This window comes from Colletotrichum gloeosporioides, assembly GCF_011800055.1.
Source record: "Colletotrichum gloeosporioides strain Lc1 chromosome Unknown consensus_17, whole genome shotgun sequence".
NCBI lineage: Eukaryota > Fungi > Ascomycota > Sordariomycetes > Glomerellales > Glomerellaceae > Colletotrichum > Colletotrichum gloeosporioides.
Genome location: NW_025544662.1, coordinates 1,273,321 through 1,292,871, shown reverse-complemented (window position 1 = coordinate 1,292,871; position 19,551 = coordinate 1,273,321). Strand labels below are relative to the sequence as shown.

The 19,551-nt window shown below is 56.3% G+C and overlaps 7 protein-coding genes across 7 annotated transcripts; 3 read left to right on the top strand and 4 right to left on the bottom strand.

Moving 5' to 3' along the window:
- Positions 1 to 2,038: 2,038 nt before the first annotated feature.
- Positions 2,039 to 2,658, top strand: GCG54_00011280 (60S ribosomal protein L22; the record flags this gene model as incomplete). The annotated part of the gene is made up of 4 exons (XM_045411185.1): positions 2,039 to 2,053; positions 2,144 to 2,191; positions 2,264 to 2,460; positions 2,532 to 2,658. 4 exons carry the CDS (start codon positions 2,039 to 2,041, stop codon positions 2,656 to 2,658), a joined length of 387 nt encoding a protein of 128 aa, XP_045268243.1.
- Positions 2,659 to 2,907: 249 nt separating this feature from the next.
- GCG54_00011279 (Mitochondrial substrate carrier family protein L) lies at positions 2,908 to 4,009 on the bottom strand (the record flags this gene model as incomplete). Its single annotated transcript, XM_045411184.1, has 2 exons — positions 2,908 to 3,731; positions 3,790 to 4,009. Coding segments are annotated over 2 exons (1,044 nt in total), but the record flags the coding sequence as incomplete, so codon positions are not given.
- Positions 4,010 to 4,306: 297 nt separating this feature from the next.
- On the bottom strand, positions 4,307 to 5,260 carry GCG54_00011278 (uncharacterized protein; the record flags this gene model as incomplete). The annotated part of the gene is made up of 1 exon (XM_045411183.1): positions 4,307 to 5,260. One exon carries the CDS (start codon positions 5,258 to 5,260, stop codon positions 4,307 to 4,309), a length of 954 nt encoding a protein of 317 aa, XP_045268241.1.
- Positions 5,261 to 5,824: 564 nt separating this feature from the next.
- On the top strand, positions 5,825 to 7,120 carry GCG54_00011277 (Transmembrane protein 19; the record flags this gene model as incomplete). The annotated part of the gene is made up of 3 exons (XM_045411182.1): positions 5,825 to 6,010; positions 6,057 to 6,138; positions 6,204 to 7,120. 3 exons carry the CDS (start codon positions 5,825 to 5,827, stop codon positions 7,118 to 7,120), a joined length of 1,185 nt encoding a protein of 394 aa, XP_045268240.1.
- Positions 7,121 to 8,149: 1,029 nt separating this feature from the next.
- GCG54_00011276 (L-2 4-diaminobutyrate decarboxylase) lies at positions 8,150 to 9,735 on the bottom strand (the record flags this gene model as incomplete). Its single annotated transcript, XM_045411181.1, has 3 exons — positions 8,150 to 8,662; positions 8,729 to 8,850; positions 8,901 to 9,735. The coding sequence occupies 3 exons, from the start codon at positions 9,733 to 9,735 to the stop codon at positions 8,150 to 8,152; spliced, it is 1,470 nt and encodes a 489-aa protein (XP_045268239.1).
- A 595-nt stretch (positions 9,736 to 10,330) lies between these two features.
- On the bottom strand, positions 10,331 to 12,683 carry GCG54_00011275 (UBA domain-containing protein 3; the record flags this gene model as incomplete). The annotated part of the gene is made up of 4 exons (XM_045411180.1): positions 10,331 to 12,223; positions 12,284 to 12,394; positions 12,493 to 12,509; positions 12,569 to 12,683. 4 exons carry the CDS (start codon positions 12,681 to 12,683, stop codon positions 10,331 to 10,333), a joined length of 2,136 nt encoding a protein of 711 aa, XP_045268238.1.
- Positions 12,684 to 16,135: 3,452 nt separating this feature from the next.
- On the top strand, positions 16,136 to 19,279 carry GCG54_00011274 (Oxysterol-binding protein-like C23H4.01c; the record flags this gene model as incomplete). Its single annotated transcript, XM_045411179.1, has 3 exons — positions 16,136 to 16,171; positions 16,272 to 16,348; positions 16,423 to 19,279. 3 exons carry the CDS (start codon positions 16,136 to 16,138, stop codon positions 19,277 to 19,279), a joined length of 2,970 nt encoding a protein of 989 aa, XP_045268237.1.
- Positions 19,280 to 19,551: the final 272 nt, after the last annotated feature.

Sequence of the window (19,551 nt, the reverse complement as noted above, 5' to 3'; positions counted from 1 at the left end):
GGGGGCCTTTTCGATACGTACTTCAGCCCTATGCATAATTGCTTTATGAATGCACAAGTGAAGGAGGGATTGTGCACGAACCAAAACATCCCCGTCTGTGCGTCAAAGGAGTTGGCCCCCCTGCACTGCGGGAACTCACTCGCATCTCACCCAATCCCCATTCCTTCATCATCCTTCCCGCTAAACCAGGTCCAGCCTCCGACAGGAGAAGAATAACTTCGCCTCCATCCATCTTATCACAGCCTCCAGGCACTCCTTTAACTCCATCATTCAGCGCGCCGAGAGAGGGAGCCCAAGTTGACGATAACCGGCGATGGGGACAGCCTTTCTTCGCGGATGCGCAACTCTCAAGCGGTTATCAGACGACCATGACTTTTGCGAGTAACCTAGATGGGTTCTACTCGACGATCAACCATTAGAGAATCTCATAGGATTAGCCTGCCGACCTTCCTCGAATCGATTCAACCCAATGCCTTGACCCCCACTTGTATCAATGCTTCGGCTGCTCTCCTGCCAAGATATATGGTCAATTCCGGCGGATAGGATGCGGCCAAACCACCCTGTTATCTGATACAACAAGGGCCGGAGTGGCTGTCACTGGCTCAATCTTCTTTGATCGTTGACCAATGCGAAGGTTCTCCTTTTGGGCAAACCGCAACGGTAGGCAAACTTGTTGACCGCAGACCGACGTTGTGCGACTGGTGTTGCATGGGCCCATGGCGGGCCCATGGCTCTGATCAACGTCATCCGACCCTTCTTTTCCACCTCTCGACTACGAGCTGCCAAAGTCGTCATGATATAGGAGGCAGCCATTACCATCAAGAATTCCTACTTTTACTCAGCCAGACCTGGTTGACCGAGACTTTGGCTGCCTTCCGGATGACGTTGGGCTGACCTTTGATGGAGCTCAAGTATTCGCACGCGACCATATCGCGAACGCCATTTGGACGAGGTCAATATAAAAAAAAGCGATGGCGCAGCACGAGAACCCTGTTGGGGTATTTCAGAAGAGTTGCCTGAATACGCATAGCCCGCCTTGAGACTACGAACCCGCAGTTTTGGAGACGTAATATCGGAAGCCCTTCTTGGTCGTAATGGATGGGCAATGCCAGTCCTCCGAGAGATTCTATACTGGTCGTTCGTGATGAGCCTTCTTATTCGCCAGAAGGCGCGGACGAAGTCGGATGACATCGTTCGCTTGCCTCGAATACGAGGTGCTTAGGCTATTTCCATTTGTTGTGTGCATGTCATTCGTTTCAAGTTGGAGTTGGCAACGGTTTGCGGATGCAAGATCCGACAAGCATCAGAGAATGATCGGATCCAGGACGCCTGTGCCCCGGACTCTTGCTGGTCCACCTGGAGCCGCAACACATGCCACGAGAACCCCCTTAGGAAGCGATTCGAGGGCACGAGAAGCCGGCACTTTGGGCGATCTAAACTTGACTGGTTCTTGACTGCAGACCCGTGCGACTCGACGAAACAGAGATGCATGTTAAGCCGGCCAATGACAGGCTCGCGGTCGGCTTTCTGGGGATGACTCCGGTGATTCACGCTGCGGCATGCACGGTATTTCTGACGTGGGGGTGCAGGCAGAAGGCCAGGCAAACAATAGTATTATCCCGGTGTTCGAACTCTCGATTCCAGTTTCGACCTTCGAGGAAGTCCTTTGCAAAAAAAAACACTGGAGGGAAGAGGTATGGAGTTGAAGGAAGACAATGATGAATGGTGAAGGGAACCAACCTCTTAGTGTTCAGGGTTCAGGGATAGACCCACCTTCTAAATATGGCTAGTGTGCTACAATCAGTGTCCTGTCCAGTCCAAGTCCTCACCTCGGTGGGCGCTGCCCGGAAGAACTTTTGCTCCGCTGCCCTAATTTTTTTTCGCGGGCATTTTCCAGCCCACAACGGAAATCCACCTGCGGAATTTCGTGAAGTTTGGACTGCAGCGATCTCAGAAGACAAAAACCTCTCTTCCCTCACCACACCACAACCCACAGACGCAGGATCATACCTCTTTGCGTTCCACACATCCGTCCAAAATGGCTCCTCAAGCAGTATGTACATGATCACATCGCTTTGCTGTTGGCCAAGCCTCGAAAGAGGCGGCGGCGTGAAACAGTAGGCTAAGGTCATTTTTTCAACAGGCGATCAAGCGCACCGGCAAGGGCAAGGCCCAGAAGGTCACCAAGAAGGTAAGAACCCAATCCTCCAAGACGCAATGCGATCCGGTCAACCACAGAATGCTAACCAATTGGCGCCATCAGTTCATCATCAACGCTTCTCAGCCCGCCTCCGACAAGATTTTCGACGTCGCTGCCTTCGAGAAGTTCCTCCAGGACAAGATCAAGGTTGAGGGTCGCGTCGGCAACCTCGGCGACCAGGTCCAGATCTCCCAGCAGGGTGAGGGCAAGATCGAGATCATCGCCCACAACGAGCTCTCCGGCCGCTACCTCAAGTACCTGTGAGTATTCCCGCAACAGCTGGCTCCCGCAGTCGCATCACGCAAATGACTGACTTTTCGTTACCCCGCAGGACCAAGAAGTTCCTCAAGAAGCAGCAGCTCCGTGACTGGCTCCGTGTCGTCTCCACCTCCAAGGGTGTCTACGAGCTCAAGTTCTTCAACGTCGTCAACGACGAGGCTGATGAGGATGACGAGTAAACGTGACCAGTAACATGGTTTCACGTGTGCATGGGTCGGGTTCAGGTTACTTGGGTCGGCATGGGCACTGATTTTGGCAAGGTTAAAGGGAAATACCAAAAGTTAGCACCCTCGTGTGCTTGTTGATCTGCCACCACACATTTTCGTTCCTTGATGCATCCGTGAGAAGTGATTCTGGGTATCCTTTTACAGTCTATGATAAGCGCGTGTCCACCCATGTCTATCCCTTTTTACAAGTGTACACTATGTCTACTCTGGTAGGGCGCGCATGACACCTTCGAATGCAACCAGCGCCATCGCATTGGCAGGGAACGCCCGCAAGAAGCATGGCAAGAATCCGCGCCAGTATCCCTTCCATCCGCTCTCCCTATACACCGTAGTTGCCGCGTCCTTCCACCTCCTGAACCGCGGCGTGCCGTCGTTCAGTCCACCTCCCAGCGGATCCGTCATAATGCGCTGCTTCACAACGTCCGACGGGTAACTCGTCAACCAGAAAATCTGGGCACTCAATCCTCCAGCCCAGAAGTTTATCGCCGGCGCGCTCAGCTTCGTGTTATCCTTCATCCACCTCGAGAAGACGTCGTAACTGCCCCACCAGCAGAAGAAGAAACCCCTGAAAAGCAGTGTCGCGCTGAGACCGTGGTAGACGCCGCGGATGCCGTGGTGCGAGTAGATCTTCTTCAGGCAGTCGACAGGCCCGCTGTACAGCCGCTCGGCCTTGTTGGCGGCGTACTGGATCTGCAGGCGCGCCTTAACGTGCTCGACGGGCGCCGCGATGAAGCTGACGGTGCTGCCGGCCATGATGCCCGCAATACCGTGCCCATACGAGGGCAGGTTCTCGGGACCGGGGAGTTTGAAGAGGCGTTCGGCGACGAGGCGGCGGTAGACCGTCAGGGAGCCGAGCATGACGGAGTCCATGAACATCCAGCCGACGAGGGGCGGCGTGGCGCCCTTGTAAAGACCCGGGATTCCCTCATTGCGTAGTGTCTGGCCGACGCATTGGAGCGGTCCGCTGAAGCGAGATGTGTCTGTCGTTTGGAGACGGACCTTGATTGTGTCGAACGGGTGGCCGACTTCGCAGTGTCAGTGATTGAAACGACCTGGCAGCGCCGTGAGCAATGAATGACAAACCTGAGAGTTTCGCGATGCCGGAGAACACGCCGGCAACGAAGCCTTTGTAGTTCTTCACTTCAGGCTTGGGCGCCTGCTCCTGTCTTTGCCTCACGTCTGCAGCCATCTTGTCTGTGAGGGTGAGATGAGTGCGATTGCGGAGTGAGATTTCGAGAGACCGGCAGGGATCCCAATTTATTTTATCGTCACTTTCCGTCGAGCCGGCGGAAGATTCCGAGGGCTTTACAGGAGAGAATTTGTCTCCTGGTTACTGCAATGGCTCTCACAGAATATCCATTGCAAGAACGCGATCAGTTAGGAACGTCGTGTACACCTTAAGTTATTAACTCCGTCGTCATGAATCATGAAGCTCTTTGGCTCGCTAAACAAAAGGAGCCGACTCCGGGGTCGGATAAGCTTGTACCGGACCGATACTATGGATACAGAAATACGGATGGTGTAATCGCATACACACCAAGCCTAATTGGCCCGTTCGTTCAACGCGTCATTGCAATGCTGCGCGCCGCGAATAATTTGCTTACAGCTCCTTCAGCGGTGATGGGATATCGTCGAGTCGGGGAAATGAGCCCCATACCGATATCTCCGCCGTCCATCCCGGCACTTCGTAGCCACGATGTTGTCTAGTCGGACCCGGCCGGTATACCCAGATCCTTTCCGACTTGGGATGAACCGTTGATGTAAGCATTAGCTCAACTTCAATCTTGGGTATGGCTGCAGCGATAGGACTCAATTGCTTGATCATATGGAGATGAATGTGACCGGGCACTGATCTTTGCTGAGAGAGTGGAATTTCGAGTCGAACATGGAAATGTTTAATACTTCCGAGTGATGTGAGCCTTTGACATGCTCCAGACCAGCTGGCGAGAATCTTTTTCCGGGATGATGGCTTGAACGCGCCGTCGCTACTGAGCTTGACATCAAGCGAGACTTTGTTGAGGCGAGACGAGAGGCCATTTGCCAAAACCCCACGGGAAATTCTGGTTAAAAACAATTCGAGCGAGAAAAAATCTTGGATTGCAATGGACTGTTCGCAGTGAGGTGCGACATCTTCGTACATCCGTCGGCATGCAAGCAATAGAGGGAGTGGGTAAATGGATTCATCGTGAGGGCGCCTGATCAAGTCCAGAACAGACTGGCAGAACCCGCTCCTGTCGTCGACTCTTTCGGCTTCAAAGCGTGCAGCGAAACGTTGTGCCCTGATCTCGATTCCCTTGTCTTCGAATACGCCGTTGCAAGCGATTCGTTTCAATTGTGGAGGGCTTCCGGAGGGGATATTGCTGATGTCGTTGAATGAGGGTATGCCTCCGACATCAGTGTAGATGAGCTGTGGTGAGTTGATACGAGGAAATGCGAGTTCGTAGATGACGATTCGGATTTCCCAGGGAAGGCAAAAAAATGGCGCTTGCTCCTGGTGATCCAGCGCAGCATCAATCGCAGAAGATTCGGTGGCCGCGGAGAATTGTTCCGTCATGGCTTTGTGGTCACAGCTTAGAAGACGTCGGGGTTGATTCAGATTGTGATAGGTATCATACAGCGAGCTTGGCTGCTGGAATATTTAAGTATCAACGCGTAGCGTCGCAAGGCTGGGTATTGCGACGGTTACACGATGAAGAAAATTGCAGATCTATAACCAAAAATATCTAGCCTAAAATAAATGACGAGATGATCTTGTTGGTTCTACATCAAAGAACCATAGAGAGTGGAGGGGATCGCAGAGCTTGATGCTCCTAACCGGGGTCCATCCCACACACTTTTGGTGCATTTAAACAGAATAAGGACCGTTCGGTGGACCGTGCGGAGGTACACGCGAGACGTTTTGGGGGAGTAACAGGGGTCCAAAGCTTACCCCCGATTTCTTGAGAGCTCCTGCCTCAGCGTTCAGACTGACGTCACGTGGAGCTGACGTCTATTCACTGAAGCAAGCACCAGTCCAACCCGTCTGGCTAGGACAGGAACTTCGGTCCATCACACCTTCGAGGTCGCAAGGACACCCCAAACTTTCCCCAAACATCGCGACTGTCGACCAAACCCCACGATGAAAGCGATCTACGCCGTCCCGGCGACTTTTGCCCTCGTCTATCGAGCCTGGTCGCACCAGTCGCTGACCCCCGCAGGCATAGCGGCAGCTGTCATTACTGCCATCGCCCATGCCTACCACCCATGGAACCTGCCTTTCGCCTTGCTGTGCGTGTTCTTTCTCGCTGGTACAAGAGCCACCAAGGTATGTGCGCTGTTTCTGTCGGGCGGCAAGTTCTCACAAGCAGCAGGTCAAGAAGGATATCAAGGCCACTTTGACGGTCGCTTCCCAAGGCACGCCGGGAGGTGAAGGCCCGCGAACCCATGTCCAAGGTCAGTCAGAACGTTCCCAAAGGCCCTTTCGAGTATGCGAACCGATCTAATACTTGGCAATACAGTCTTCGCGAACTCCCTCATGGCCTCGTGCCTGACCCTTCTCCACGCCTACCAACTCAACAAGCGAAAGGATGCAATCCTGGACACCACGACCCCGAACCCCTCCGGTACCCTCTGCTTCTCCTGGGGAGGAGACCTCCTCGTCATCGGTATCATTGCCAACTACGCTGCCGTCGCCGCCGACACGTTCAGCTCTGAGCTGGGCATTCTGGCCAAGAGCGAACCTCGACTGATTACATCCCCTACCTTCCGCAAGGTCCCACGGGGCACGAATGGAGGTGTGACGCCATTGGGAATTGCAGCTGGAGCACTCGGATCTATGATCATTGTCACCACTTCGATGGTCTTCCTCCCTCTTTGCGGCGAAGGCACTGCTGGGAAGGTCGGCGGTGGACTCAGTGGCTGGACGACGCAGCAGCGGTCGACACTCATGCTCGGCCTGACTGCCTGGGGAGTCCTTGGCAGTCTTCTCGACAGTGTACTCGGCGCCGTCTTCCAACGCTCTGTCAAGGATGTGCGATCTGGCAAGATTGTCGAGGGCGAGGGCGGCACCAAGGTTCTGATCTCCGGCGACTCTTCGGACCACGCCGATAAGAACCAGAAGCGCGCCGCGGTCAAGGCTGCGGTGCTCCACGGAGAGGGCAAGGCCGCTGTGGAGAAGATGGAGAAGACGGACAGCGCCATTGAGGACATTGACGCCCCTGAGATGAGTGCAGACGCTACGAGATATGATCCCAAGGACAAGCACCGCAAGTCTAGCTTCGGCGACGCGCAGCCTTCGCGTGTGATTGAGACTGGATGGGATCTCCTGGACAACAATGACGTCAATTTCCTGATGGCATTCACGATGAGCATGGGTGCGATGGGAGTGGCCAGCTGGTATTGGAGTGTGCCACTGGAGAGCATCTTGGACGCCTAGACTTGTATCATAGGGTGATGAATAAACTGTACATTTAGCAATATTTCCTGCGCTTGCGCTTGCGACAGTCAATGGTGATACGCTGTTGCGAGAGTGACAGTGTGAAACTTGGCGAGCAATGTCGTCGCGGGTATCTTCAATCTCAAGACCTGTGTGCGTGAGTAAGAAGTCACATCCTCCTTGAGCGAGACGAATTGCGAATGCAAGCAGCAGGGATGGCATTCGCAAGACGTATGCCACTGCAGAAAGCGCACGAATGATCTGTAGAAATGAGAATTATCTTCTCGCCAGACGGTTTCTGTGAACTTATCCTCGTCGCAGCTCTTGTCAGGGAACAATCATGGAGTGTCGGGAGAGTAGAGAGTAAACACCACAAAGGTGCGAGCTTGCGCGTCGCGACAGTACGTCGCAATAACTCTTGCGACAACCTCCTTCGTTCAGCAGCGCATCGCGCAAGCGCACTTTCTAGACCTGTAAGCGCAGGTGAAATAGCATGGACCAATAGTATCAAAGGGTCAAAAGAGTTCACCCACCGGTGTGGGCTACATCTCTTGGTGCTCATGCTGGGATATCTTCATCGCTCGGATCGGTGCGGCATCACTCGGATCGGTGTGGCATCGCTCGTTCGGTGCGGCATCTCTCGGATCGGTGAGGTATCGGTCGGGGGGTAGCCTGTCGTCGAGTAGGCTTCGATCGGGATTCGAACGGTCGACCTTGGCGATTCACCAGCTAGTTTGACCTGACTTGTCCCGCCTGACCAAGATGCCTTCTAGTGGTGATAGTCTCTAGACGACTTGGAACAAAGTAGGGCAGGGTGCGCTTCTGTTGATTCTACGGTAGCGAGGGCGCGTGACGCGTGGGAGGTTGGGATGAAAAAGGTGAAGGTGAATATGGGGTGAGGCAGGCGTGGGAGGGAAGGAGCGGATTCAGGGGCACGCCTTCCTCACCGGGAACCGCAGGTGAAATCTACGGACCACAAGTGCGGGACGGAAGACGTGACTGAAATTCCCTCTCTGCAACACCAGCCCTTCACCCCTTGACCTGCTCCAAAACCCTCTTCACCACCTCAAAGTCCCTTTCGACATCAACCCTCCAGCTGCCCACCGCAACCCGGACCGCCTTCTTCCCCTTCCAGCTGGTCCCGCTAACATACATCTCCCTCGTGCCATTGATTCGCCCGACAAGTTCCTCATTAACACTCTCATCCTTCGCACGGAACAGGACAACCATGTGCGTCGTGTCCTTCACGCTCCAACCCCCCTCCGGCAGCAGCTCGTACGCCTCCGACTCGCGGATCCACGACGCAATCTTCCTCGCCAACAGGACCATTCTTCCAAGAATCGCGGCGAGACCGGAGCGTCCTTCGGAGCGGAGCACGGCGTAGGCGGGCAGCGCGCGGAAGCGACGCGAGTTTTCGAGGCCGATGTTGAGTGGGGACGGGATACTGGATGGGCCCGAGGAGAGGTACGCCGCGTTGGGGTTGGTGAAGACGGACGTGAGAGTTCCAAGGGACCGCGTGAAGAACATGCCGCAATCGTAAGGCTTGGTGGACACGGTTAGTATCTCTTGGGTTTTCGGAAAAGGGGCTAAGAGGCTGACATGACGTACCACGTTCAGAAGCTTGTGCCCGTCCACCGTGATGCTGTCCGCGAGTTCCAGCCCGGCTGCCATGTCCTTGATCTTGGCAAACTCGGGGCTGTCGTCCAACGCCCGCGCAAAGATACCAAACGCTTCACCCATCAGCATCGCCTTCCAGACGTCACTCAGGAGTAACACATACCTCCATCCACATGGATCCAAGCCCCGAACCGGTCCGCCAGCTCTCTCAGCTTCTTCATCTCCTCAATACCAGTCGCGAACCGGCCAGTGTTCACCTCTCCCGCGCTGACAGCAATGATACTCGCCACGCCCTCCCGACCCAACTCCCTCTCGACAGCCTCCAAATCCAACCTCCACGGCTCGTCGTCACTCACTCTAACCTCCTTCACACCCCCTCTGCCCAGCCCGACAACGCTCGCCGCCTTGAACACCGAGCTATGCCCCATGCTCGTCAACACCTGAATCTCCCTGACCCCCGCCGCCGCACACGCCCCCAGAATCCCCATCTCGCCCACATTACCCCCGCGCCGCGCGATTACCGCCTCCCGCCCGCACGCAAGACCGAGGACGTTACTCGCCGTCGCACCCGTCGTGAACGTCCGCCCCTTCCACACCTCCTCCTCTCCGGGCTGCTCCAGCGCAAGCACGTCCACCAGCATCCGCAGCGCCACGCTCTCCAGCTCCGTCGCAACCGTCTGGCTCGGCAGGTGCACCTGCACGTTCTGGTCGAATGCCGTGACGATGTTGTCCGCGGCCTCGGCCACGGGCAGCGTCCCGCCCGTCACGAAGCCGTAGTACCGCCCGCTCCGCGCCTGGCCGTTCAGCCCGGGCACGATCTCGTCGAGGATGTGCGCGAGCGTCGCCTCGGTGCCCAGCGGCGCGAGGTATCCCGCGCCGCCGGGCCGGGGGAGAGACTTGGAGGCGGTCGAGAGCGCCGTCGAGGGCGGGAGGGTCGCAGCCTGGTCGCCATCCGGCAGTGCGGCGCGGAGCCGGGCGTGGAATTCAGGGGATGCCATGATGTTTGTTGAATGAGTGAGTTCTCGACTGGCTGTATCTGAGCGGCGTGGCGTGTGGTACGTAAATTTCAGGACGTGCTACCAAACAGCGAAAGAGCAACGCTTATGTGACGACGAGCCAACCTTGGGAGCCATCCGAAGCCGAAGGAACCGCCGGGGTTTGAGTCATTACGGGATTTGAAGTCGGTGAACCGGGGCCCGGCAAGATCCATGTGGGGAGGTCGTAAGCACCGATCCGATCCGGGTCTAGTGTGGCCCGGCTTTGCCCGGGAATTCCGATCTCGGGACCGTCTGGGTACCCCCGCGTGGGCGGAAACTCGCAGTTCCCCGCGGGCCACTCTGCGAACGCACGCAGTTCACGACAGACCGTATCAACTAAGCTCTAATGGTAAAATCAGATGGCAGAAAACTGTCAACATATACACGGGAGCCAAAACGGAGAATGGGGAAAAAAGTTGATGTATCCACAGGGAGATCCCTCGTTATCATGTGGACACCAAAGGCCATGGGATGTAAATCTCCAGCGTCCCAAATCGACGTTATCTTACAAAAAGGACATTTATGTACAAGAAAAACCCATCACGACCGGCGCCTCTCACATGTGTCTTGCGCTGAGGCTGGCGAAGGCATCAGGGCTGTGTCGGCCGTTTGTCCATTGCATATCCGTAAAAGCCATACTCTCCCGGCTCACGCCAGTCCTGCGCGGGCCAACGTCCTTCTGCGTCATGACGGGCGAAGTCGGTCCGTTGGACAAAAAGGGGTTCTTGGTCCCTGCAGCTGGCCCGTTGACTTCTTGGCCGGCCTGGGGAGCCACAACGTTCTCTGCCTGTGCAGGTTCCTGCGGCTGCTGCTGGAACGGCTGAGGGGCCAGCTGCGGCATGTTGTACAGCGCCAGAATGGAGGCCTTGTCAGGTCTCTGAGGCTGTTGCGGTTGCTGGTACAAGGACTGCTGCGCGGGTGCCTGCACCTGTTGTTGCTGAGAAAAGTCTTGTCCTGGCCATTGTTGCTGTTGTTGCTGGTGCTGTTGTTGCTGGTGCTGTTGTTGCTGAGGTACCTCCTGCTGCTGGATTTGCGGCTGCTGCTGCTGCTGCTGCCATGGTGACTGCTGCTGGAACGGCGACGACTGCAGGGCTTGTTGCTGGAACGGTTGCGATTGAAATGGCTGCGACTGGAAGGACTGCTGTTGGAACGGCTGCTGGTGCTGTTGCGGTGTAGGCATTTGTTGCTGTCCTGTCGGCTGCGAGGCCATCTGTGAGAAGAAGGGGTTGGTGTTTTGCGGCGAGAGCGGTCGCGGCGACGTGGTGTAGAAGTTCGACTGTGTCTGCTCGGGGATCTGGCCCAATGATGGAGATTGGATTCTTGTGGGCGATCGGGCGAAGGGGTTGTTTGCAAATGCGCCGGTCGTGTTCACGGCCAAAGTCTGCTGCGGAACAGGCTGCGTCTGGTTCGTGAAGAACGGATTGTAGCCCGTCGACTGAGGCTGGATCGGTTGAGGCTGAGGATATGTCATATTACTATTAAAGTTGATATGGCTGTAGTTCTGCTGCGCTTGCGCTGCCGGTGGTGTCATGGACTGCTGATACATCTGCTGCTGAGGCTGAGCAAATGGCGGCTGGGATGCTGGAAGACCGCCGGTGTGATGCGGGAATAGGGGTTGAGCGGGCGCCAAAGACATGTTGCTGAAAGCCTGGTTGAAGTCTTGCTGAGTCTGACTGGGTGCCCCGAAAGGGTTGTTGGCGTAGGGATTCTTGTTGGCCAAAGTTCCGGTTGACTGAGAAGACTGGGGTTGAGGGGGGAGCAAGTCGAATGGATTGTTGCTAGAGGCCGTCGAAGGTGACTGTGGGTGGTCGCTGAATGTTTGCTGCGGCGCTGAGAGACCGCTTGATGTCGACGACAAGTTGGCGTGCGAACGCGTTGCGCGTAAAGAGCTCTCGCGAGGACCCGTCAGAGATGGGGACCTCCTATCAGTTTCACCCAGGCGCACCAGGGTCTCAATGGCTCGTTCTAAGTTGCCGTTGACGCCCTTGAGCACCGCAGCGTTCCGTTGATTGTCCGGGAATCCCATATCCCTCAGGCTGGCCAGCTTTCGCTCGGTGTCCTCCTGCTCGTACTGAACACTCAGGCCAAAGACCTTGGATGGTTTGTTCGGCAGTTCGCTGGGCGACGGGCTTCGGGGCATATCTCTAGGGTTCGAAGCGTTGCGCATCGCGGCCTCTTTCTTGGAGCGAGACGACAACGGGAAGATGGACGAAGCAGATCTGAATCCGAACTTGCCTCCCGCCTTGGGGGGCAGAGGTGGCGGGACACCTTCGTCTGAGAGACCCGAGTGTTGTTTTCTCGCAGGAGCCGGGTTGTTGTTCATGTACTTGGATCGAATAAAACGCTCCATCGCGGAATCGGCCTCATCGGCGTCGACTGGGACCGGTGGTTTCTTGTTGTCTGGGTTGTAGATTCCGTTGGATCTGACGTTGCCGACTTTCTTCATATTCTACAGATGCGCCGCGTTAGGTGCGACAGCCACATAATAACGAGCACCAAATGGACAAACCTCGACTTGCTCGTTGGACCAACTGTCCATGCTCAAGGATTTCACCTTGGAGATGTGCGTACCCAACTTTCGATGGATAGCGGCACATCTCATGCAAAGGAACACGCCTAGCTGTGCACCCTGTCAGTATTTGTCCGTTATATGCCGCATCGTCGTCTATCGGAACGGGGTCGCATCGATAGGGCGCGGAAGGGGTTGGCGGTGCTTACACTCCATGAGGCCCATGCTGCGAAGTGCTGTCAGTATCGAGAACCGGTCTGAGCGGGAGGGCACTGTTGCACCTACCTGGGTTTCGTGCTTGACAGTCGGCGCAGAAGTTGTTTCCCGGAACCGTCTGGACCAGATCGTGCAGGACTTTTTCGTTACGCGCCTGCTGGCGCTTGCTGAGGACGCCCGTCATTCTGGAGAATGAAGTGCAACGGTCGACGTTGGGGGCAGGTTTGGCGCGCGTGGTGGTCGGTGGGATTCGTGGGAAACAAGTTTGGATTGGGCGAAGGCGCGGTTCCTCGGGATTGGAAGGTAGATCGAGGGGTTGTCGGGCGAGCCAGGAACGGCGGCAGGTAATTGGGCAGAAAGATGGGATTAGGAAGGGGTATTAAGAAGCAAGGTGTACCATGGAAATTATGCACTGGGGAAGATGGAACCCGATGTCGAAGGAGGAAAGGGAACCGCGACGACAACCATGGCCTCCGTCATGCGTCGGGAAGGCTGAGTACTGTGTCGAGTTCGAGACGAGTCGAGTCGTATCTGAGACCGGTTCGATGGCAGCGAATCAGTGTTGTGGAGGAGGGCCAAGGGAGCGGAAGCAGAGGTTGTTCGTCGCAGCTGCTTTGAGTGTTTGACGACAGGCCTCGGCGCGGATGGAGCGACAGGAGAATGCCTTCGGAAGCAAAGAAAGACAGACAGACACAAGGCACCGGTCCACCAAGTCTAGCAGAAGTGCGTGTGTTTTGGTCAAAGGTGGACTGGTTGTGCGGCGTTAGAGGGTGAGCGTGGGTGGTGGTGGTTGGTGGTGCTGGTGTAATACGGCGGCGTAGTGCGCGACTCAGTTAGTACGGATAGCCGTGGGAAAAAGGAGACGATCGATCAGCGCAGCAGCAACAGCAACAGCAGCCAGAGAGCCCGGGAAGCGGAAAGCCAGACTGGATACCAGTGCAACTCGCAATGTGAGTGCTGCGAGTGCGAGGAGGGGAGGGAAATCGCAGGTGGAGTCGGTCTTCTAGCCGAAAGAGGATAGTGTGAATGACCGTCGCGAGTGCTGGACTGGGGCTGGGGGCGCAGGCTACCTAGGTACGGGTCTGGACAAAGAGGGGGCCCGGTGACTAAGGCAGAGTAGGTAAGGTAGGGTAGGAGGAATAATCAATAATAATCAATAAAAACCACACTGGCAGCCAGGTCAGACCATGCCATCATGAAGGACACCCGTCCTGCCTGGGTAAGGTAGGCAGTCAGCAGCCATTGGCATTGGCATTGGCATTGGCACTGGCACTGGCACCGGCACCGGCACCGGCTCAGCAGCACGGCCAGCATCAGCACATACGAAATAAATTGAATTGGCAGCGTGGACAAGGAGAGGAGCGAAGAACGCGTGGAAGTGGATAAGAAGCGGTTCCCCACCCCAGGCTCGGCTGTCCGCGAATTGGCTCTCGGCTGGCCCATGTTCCAGGCATGGATGCGGATCCCTGCACCTGGTTGGCCAGTCGCAGCTCAGGATGGCTGGGGCGTTGACGCTTTCCCGCGGAAACAGGACCGACGATTATCCGATGAATGTGGTGGTGCTGCGGGTGCTGCCGAGAACGCGTCTGGCTCTGGAAGGGGAGGCAGGGATGTTCAAGGTTGTCTTCGAGTCTGCGCTCCACCGCATATGAGCCTTCTCAGGGGTCCCTCTCTCTCTCTCTGGACATCTTTCACATGAATTTTCTTTTTTTATGCTGTTGTTGCTTTCGGGGTCCTGCCGGGGTTGGGGGTCAACCGGGCAAGGCTATTGCCCACGGTCATATCGAGTGTTGATTCGCGTTTCCAGACCTACGGGACCTGTTTGATTGGGTCGTCGTTTCAGCTGCTGCAACTCGCCTTGTGCAACGGCCTCGCGACTGCAGATTGCAAGGCAGAATGACATAAGTTGCCGTCTGACCTCATCGCTCTGACATGTCGCCATATATACGCTGCCGAGATCTCACCCTGTGATTCCGAGATATTACTCAGCTACCAATATCCAACTTGACACCAGCTTGCCGTGTTAGCCAACAACGTCCGGTGTCTCCGAGGGACAAGCGTGTCTCTGTTTGACAAGGTGCGGCTGTCTCGGTCTCTGCAGACAAGAAAACAACCAAGGAAATGGCTATCCGCTGTTGCCGCTATATGGGTAGGCAGGTACTGCAGGATTGTTATCGTGACATCGGGGCCCTCTCGCAGCCGTTTCAACGCTTTGTCCCCGAGCTTCCATCTCGATGAAGGGAACCTGGCTGTCGTGTATGCATGCATAGTAGGGCCTACTTGCACACACACACAACGAAAGACCGTGGGCTCAAAAGTGTGTCTGGTGGGTTCAACTCGGCGTTCTGGGGCGACCTGGTCAATACTGGCGATAGATAATCTTATGCCGAGGCGGAGCTTCACTAATCGTGCTTGTCCCGACAGGCTACGGACATGATCTCGGCGCCGTGTAAGTAGGTATGCATGGCAGACAGGGCTGGTGGCTCCGATCGGCACAAGCGGAATGCCGGTCCGCGTGATCGAAGAACGACCAAGTTTCCAGCGAGCGGGAGTATGCGGATGTCGCGCTCGCGCCCGTACCCGTGGGTTTGACAGGGCGGGCACTGCGTAGCGAACCGTCTCACAAACGCCCGGACGGCGACGGACGACTCTCGCTGCCGACCTTCTTATCTAAGCAATCCATGGGTACAATATCGGGGGCCCCAGATAAGGCGCCTGAGATCCAACAGACTGCCTGCGTAAGGTAGTACGAATAAGAAAGGCTTTGAAGTGTTTGGGAGACTAAAAGAATGCAGTAATGTGGGTAAAGTCCGAACTGACCATTGCATCTGTAAATAGCCAGCCTAGCGTCAACGGGTCTCATCGTGAATTATTGGTTGGCAGCCATCTCACGACTATCGAGTGTAGGGAAGTGCAAGGGGAAGAAGAACCCCAGCCTCATCAGCTGCATCCACTTTCTGAGCACCTGCCACCGCAAAGTGCTGGCTCTCGCCCTGCTGTCTCGCGCCCGCGCCCGCCCGCGGCTTACCGCACCTCGCACAGCCCGTCCGTCTGTCGTTTGCTTGTCGCAGACTCGCAGTACCTAAGGTGGTGAGTTGATTGAATGTGCCGGTGGTGTCCAGTGAATGCCCCCCTCACCTCCCGTCTCCGCTTATTCCACCCAGCAGGCAGCCAGTCACCTGCCGTGGAATCGCTCCGAATGACGTTCCGCCCCCAACCAACTGTCAAGGATACTCCTGCTGCTGTGGCTGGGCTGGCTGAGGTGTCCAAAACGACCTCCCACCCACCAGTACCTTAGCACACCTCACCTATCCGCGTACCTTACGGCGCCTTGTGCCTTGTGCTAACTGCTGCTAGCGCTGGTGCTGCTAACTGCTGCAAGCTCCGGACAGGGGTGTCACATCCCGTCCCCGTCCCCGTCCCGTCTTCTCACCTTTCTCCGCCTGCTTCGCCATTTACCTTACCTTACATTACTCCCTCCCTCAGCAATTGATTTCATACTTATCCCCTCTCTTCCGCAGCATGTGCGTTCACTAGTGTTGTGGTTTCCACGACCTTTCTTCGACCGAACTGCAGTCACCTCACGCTGTCTCCAGACGTCAGCGCCACCTCAAGCTCCCGCCTCAATTCGAAAAAATGGCGGGCATTGAGCAGTTGGAGATCCATAGCAAGGTACGTGAGTCGTCATTGCCCGGCCCTCCCTCCTCCGTGCCGTCTTCAGTTCGACTCCCCTCGGTCTATCCCCAAGCTAACAGCTGCTCTCTGTCACCAGTCCTACATCGTCCGTTGGGTCAAAGTCGACGAAGGCCACACCATATCCTGGAGCGTTCAACCACACAAAAAGTCCATGTGCGTACCTCTCCCCCCTCTTCTCCTCGCTATACTTCTCCAACTCGACACGTGCTTACCTCACGCCGAGGCAGAAACTTTGGAATCGTCAAGCATCCGGGCACCGGTGCCACCGGCTTGATTGCCAACCAGAACGACGACACCGCAACCGCCGGCGCCCTCACCTCCGGCGTAGCCGAACCCAAGGGTCGCTTTGCCAAGCGCGACTCCATCACCGCCCAAGACCAGCTCTCCAGCAAGGGTTTCATACCCGTCAAATGGCACGGGAAATGCGATGCAGACAAGGTGTCCACCGGCACCTGGGATGTCGAGAAGGGCCAGGGCGGCATGTTCGGCCTGGTATTTGACAACACCTTTTCCAAGCAGATTTCCAAGACGGCGACCTTCGTCCTTCTGACCTACCCGACCGGTGCCCCGCCCCAGACCACCGCCAACGCCTTCCCGAACCTCCAAGCTGCGAACGCGAGTGCCAGCAGAACCAGCCTGCCCCAAGTGACCACCGTCACTTCCGCTTCCCAGGACAGTCTCCACAGCCATAAGACCGGCGGCGGTGTGCGACCGACGTCCGCCTCGGGACGCAGCGAGAATGCCAACTACCACACCGGTATTCTTCACAAGAGAAGGAGGAAGAAGGGCCAAGGATATGCGCGCAGGTTCTTCTCCCTCGACTACTCGTCTTGCACCTTGTCGTACTACTATAACCGCAACTCCTCGGCTCTGCGCGGTGCCATACCTCTCAGCCTCGCAGCTATCGCGGCCGACGAACGTCGCAGGGAGATCAACATTGACTCAGGTGCTGAGATTTGGCACCTGCGAGCATCCAATGCGAAGGATTTCAACGACTGGGCGCGGGCTCTGGAAAAGGCCAGCCGCGCGGCCAGAGGGTTGGAGGCCCCCGATGACCAACCGAACAATGCCAGGTCGGCGCCTTTACGAGTCAACACCACCCATCTGAAGCCAAATGCGACAAGCATGGAGGAAGACCGCGAATGGCAGCAGGTTGAGACGTTGGTAAGCCGAATGGTTGGAACCAGAGATGCTCTGCGTCGCTTGGTTAAGGACATGTCGAATCAAAGGCCTGTCAGCATGGCAGCGTCGAGCTTTCTGTCTCCAACCAGCATGGGCGAAGAGCCCGACAGCTATTTTCCCTCCCCTTCCCCTCAGGCAACCGAGCAGCAGGCACAGAGACGACCATTCTGGAAGCGCAAATCGAGTAATGCGACCCCAACAGCTACAACGCCGCAGGCGCATCAGGCATCCGCTGCGACCGCTCTGGCTGTTCCGGCCCCGAACACGGTCACGACCACCATTTCCTCTAATGGTCCTCGTCACCACCACTCCAAATCAAAGGCCTCAATTCATGAAGAGAAGAGTACACAAGAGCATTGTGCATCACTTCTCAATGACCTTGACTCTGTGGTGTCTGAGTTCACGACGCTGATCGCCAACAGCAAGCGCCGCAGAGCACCCGCTCCGCTGTCTGCCGCCCCCTCTCGCAGGAGTATGGAAACCATGTCAACAGACGAGTTCTTCGATGCCGAGGCAGGGGAGACGAGTTCGCAAATTGTCCGAATTGCTCAGAGTGAAGATGAAAGCCCGGATTCTGAGCCGGATGAGGGTAATTTGACCGATTCATCCTCGATTTCATCGGCACCAGAGTCGGATGCCGGCATTGGCCAGGACGATACGAGCTGCTACCCGGCAAAGCCCAAGAGCCTGTCGCCGCTGCCAGTTGACATTTCAATAACCAGGCGAACCAAGGTTCCGCCGGCCTTGGTTCAGCCCCCGAGTTTGATCGCTTTCGTACGGAAGAACGTCGGCAAGGATCTCAGTACTATCAGTATGCCCGTGTCTGCGAACGAGCCGATATCGCTCCTGCAACGTGTAGCGGAACAGCTAGAGTATGCGCAGCTTCTCGACCAAGCTGCGCGCGCAAAGGAGCCCAAGGAACGACTACTGTACGTCACGGCCTTTGCCGTGTCACAATTCAGCAGCGGACGAGCCAAGGAGCGTGCTATCCGCAAGCCCTTTAACCCGCTTCTTGGAGAAACGTACGAAATGCTCCGAACAGAACAGGAGGTACCAGGAGGCTTCCGCCTGCTTGTCGAGAAGGTATGCCATCGCCCGGTGAGGCTCGCCATGCAGGCGGATTCGGCAAACTGGTCCTTCAGCCAGTCTCCCGCGCCGTCACAAAAGTTCTGGGGCAAGAGTGCCGAAATCACCACGGAAGGCCGCGTCCGCGTCGCACTGAGACTGCCTGACGGAACAGATGAGCTGTACTCCTGGACTCATGCCACGATGTTCCTGCGCAACGTAGTCATGGGTGAGAAGTACGTGGAACCCGTTGGCGTTATGCCGATTACCAACGACACCACTGGTGCCAAGGCCTCCGTCGAATTCCGCAGCAAGGGAATGTTTGGAGGACGAGGCGAAGACGTCCAGGTGGAAACATACGGTCCGGATGGTGTCCATACTGGCAGCAGTCTGTCGGGAACGTGGACTGGCAGCCTTCGCGTTGTCGAAGCCGGCAAGGCCGCCGGTCAGGAGATCTGGCGTGTTGGCAAGCTTGTCGACAATGCCGCCAACACGTACGGTATGACGACATTTGCGGCCGCTCTGAACGAGGTCACCGATATCGAGAAGGACAGACTACCGCCAACGGACAGCAGACTGAGACCTGATCAGCGCTTGGCGGAGAAGGGAGACTTGGACCAGGCAGAGGAGTGGAAGGTCAAGCTCGAGGAGGCACAGCGAGCACGCCGTCGCGTGCTGGAAGAGAAGGGCGAAGAGCACAGGCCGAAGTGGTTCGTCAAGGTCGGACAAGGCCCAGAGGGCGAGGAGGTTTGGAAGCTGAGGACCGGCAAGGACTCGTACTGGGAGGAGAGGTCCAAGGGGACATGGACCGGCTTGGAGGAGATTTTCTCTGGCTAGAGAGGTTTTCAAATCAAAAGAAAAGCCAGTCGCGGCGTTTGGGACTCCCATTTTATTTCTTTGTCTGGTATAGCGTGTTCAACATGTACCATCGGCACTTTGTCGAGTTTGGACAATCTGGTACTGCATTGCGTATGTGAACATGATCGGACTTGAGCTGTATGGTTGATGGTGCGGTACTTGATCTGCGGTCGGGTGAACCTGTCAACGTGTTTAACCTACTACTGAACGTTATCAGATCATCGCCGAGTGCGCGACAACACGCTTATCGG